We start from the raw sequence: 1,117 nt of genomic DNA, 5'->3' as shown, positions 1-1,117 counted from the left end.
CCAGCGCTCGCGGTCCCGGGGGTCGCCCCTTGCGCCGCCGCCGCCGCCGCCGCCGTATTCGTCGTCGCTGCCGCCGCGTACGCGTTTCTCCGAAAGCCGCTGCCCGCCACTGCCGCCGCCGCCGCCGCCGCCGTCAAAGCCGTCCGCGCCGCCGCCGCCCTCCTCGTCCGCCCGCGGCCGCTTGCCGCCGCCCCCGGGCGCGGGCGCGTCAGCTGTATGCGGGGCCGCGGCAGCTGCTGCTGAAAAGGCGGCGGCTGCGCTGGGGCTGGCGACGAGTTGCGCGGCGGTAGCGCCTGGGTGGGCACCTGGGCGGTCGTGTTCCGGGGGATGGGTGTGCTTGTCTTGTTGTTGGAGAGGGGTCTGATGCGGGGTGGGGACAGGCGAGAGCGGCAAAAAGGGAGAGGAGGAGGCACACACGCGCCATGCAGGCAGGGCAGGCTTGTGCGCAGGCGTTTGTGCGGCAGGCAGCCGTGCACGACACATGTCCCCCCTCATGCCAGCACCCACACGCACCGGGCACGACCGTCGGCGCCCGCCGCGCGACGGAGGCCGCCGCTGCGGACGCCACGCGGGGTGGGGCGGAGGCGGCCGCCGGCGCCACGGCTCCCGGCGCGCGCGGCGGGGACGCCGGTGTCTGCGGGACGCTCCAAGGCGACGGGCCACCCCCGACGCGCGACGCCGCGCCGCCGGCGCCGCCGGACCCCCCGGGGTCGCTCGGCTGCTGCTGCGGACGCGTGCCCGCGCCTGCGGCCGGCCCCGCGCCCCCGCTCGCGCCGTCGGCGGCCGCGTCCAGCCGGCCGGCCCCCAGGCTGCCCGCCGCCGCCAGCGCCTCAGCCGTCTCCCCATCCCCCGCCTCGCTCCCAAACCCGCCCCCGTAAAACGCAGCGTAACCGGCCCCGTGGCTGGCGGTGTAACCGGCGGCGTCACCGGCCGCGTGGGCGGCCGCGTCGCCCTCAGCGGCCAGCTGTTCCAGGGAGCGGCGCAACATGTCGTAATCGGGGGTGTCCGCAAAGGACAGGCTCTGAAGGTGCTCGTGGATTACGGTTAGGGGCTCTGTGTGTGTGTGAACGTGTGTGTGTGTGTGTGTGTGTGTGTGTGTGTGTGTGTGTGTGTGTGT

General features: G+C 75.6%; 1 protein-coding gene across 1 annotated transcript; it reads right to left on the bottom strand.

The window, feature by feature from the left end:
- Positions 1 to 81: 81 nt before the first annotated feature.
- MNEG_15648 (hypothetical protein) lies at positions 82 to 305 on the bottom strand (the record flags this gene model as incomplete). The annotated part of the gene is made up of 1 exon (XM_014035881.1): positions 82 to 305. A coding segment is annotated over one exon (224 nt), but the record flags the coding sequence as incomplete, so codon positions are not given.
- Between the last annotated feature and the right edge of the window lie 812 nt (positions 306 to 1,117).

Source organism: Monoraphidium neglectum, assembly GCF_000611645.1.
Source record: "Monoraphidium neglectum strain SAG 48.87 unplaced genomic scaffold scaffold05523, whole genome shotgun sequence".
Lineage (NCBI taxonomy): Eukaryota > Viridiplantae > Chlorophyta > Chlorophyceae > Sphaeropleales > Selenastraceae > Monoraphidium > Monoraphidium neglectum.
Note: the sequence above shows the minus strand (reverse complement) of the source record. Positions and strands in the feature narration are given on the sequence as shown.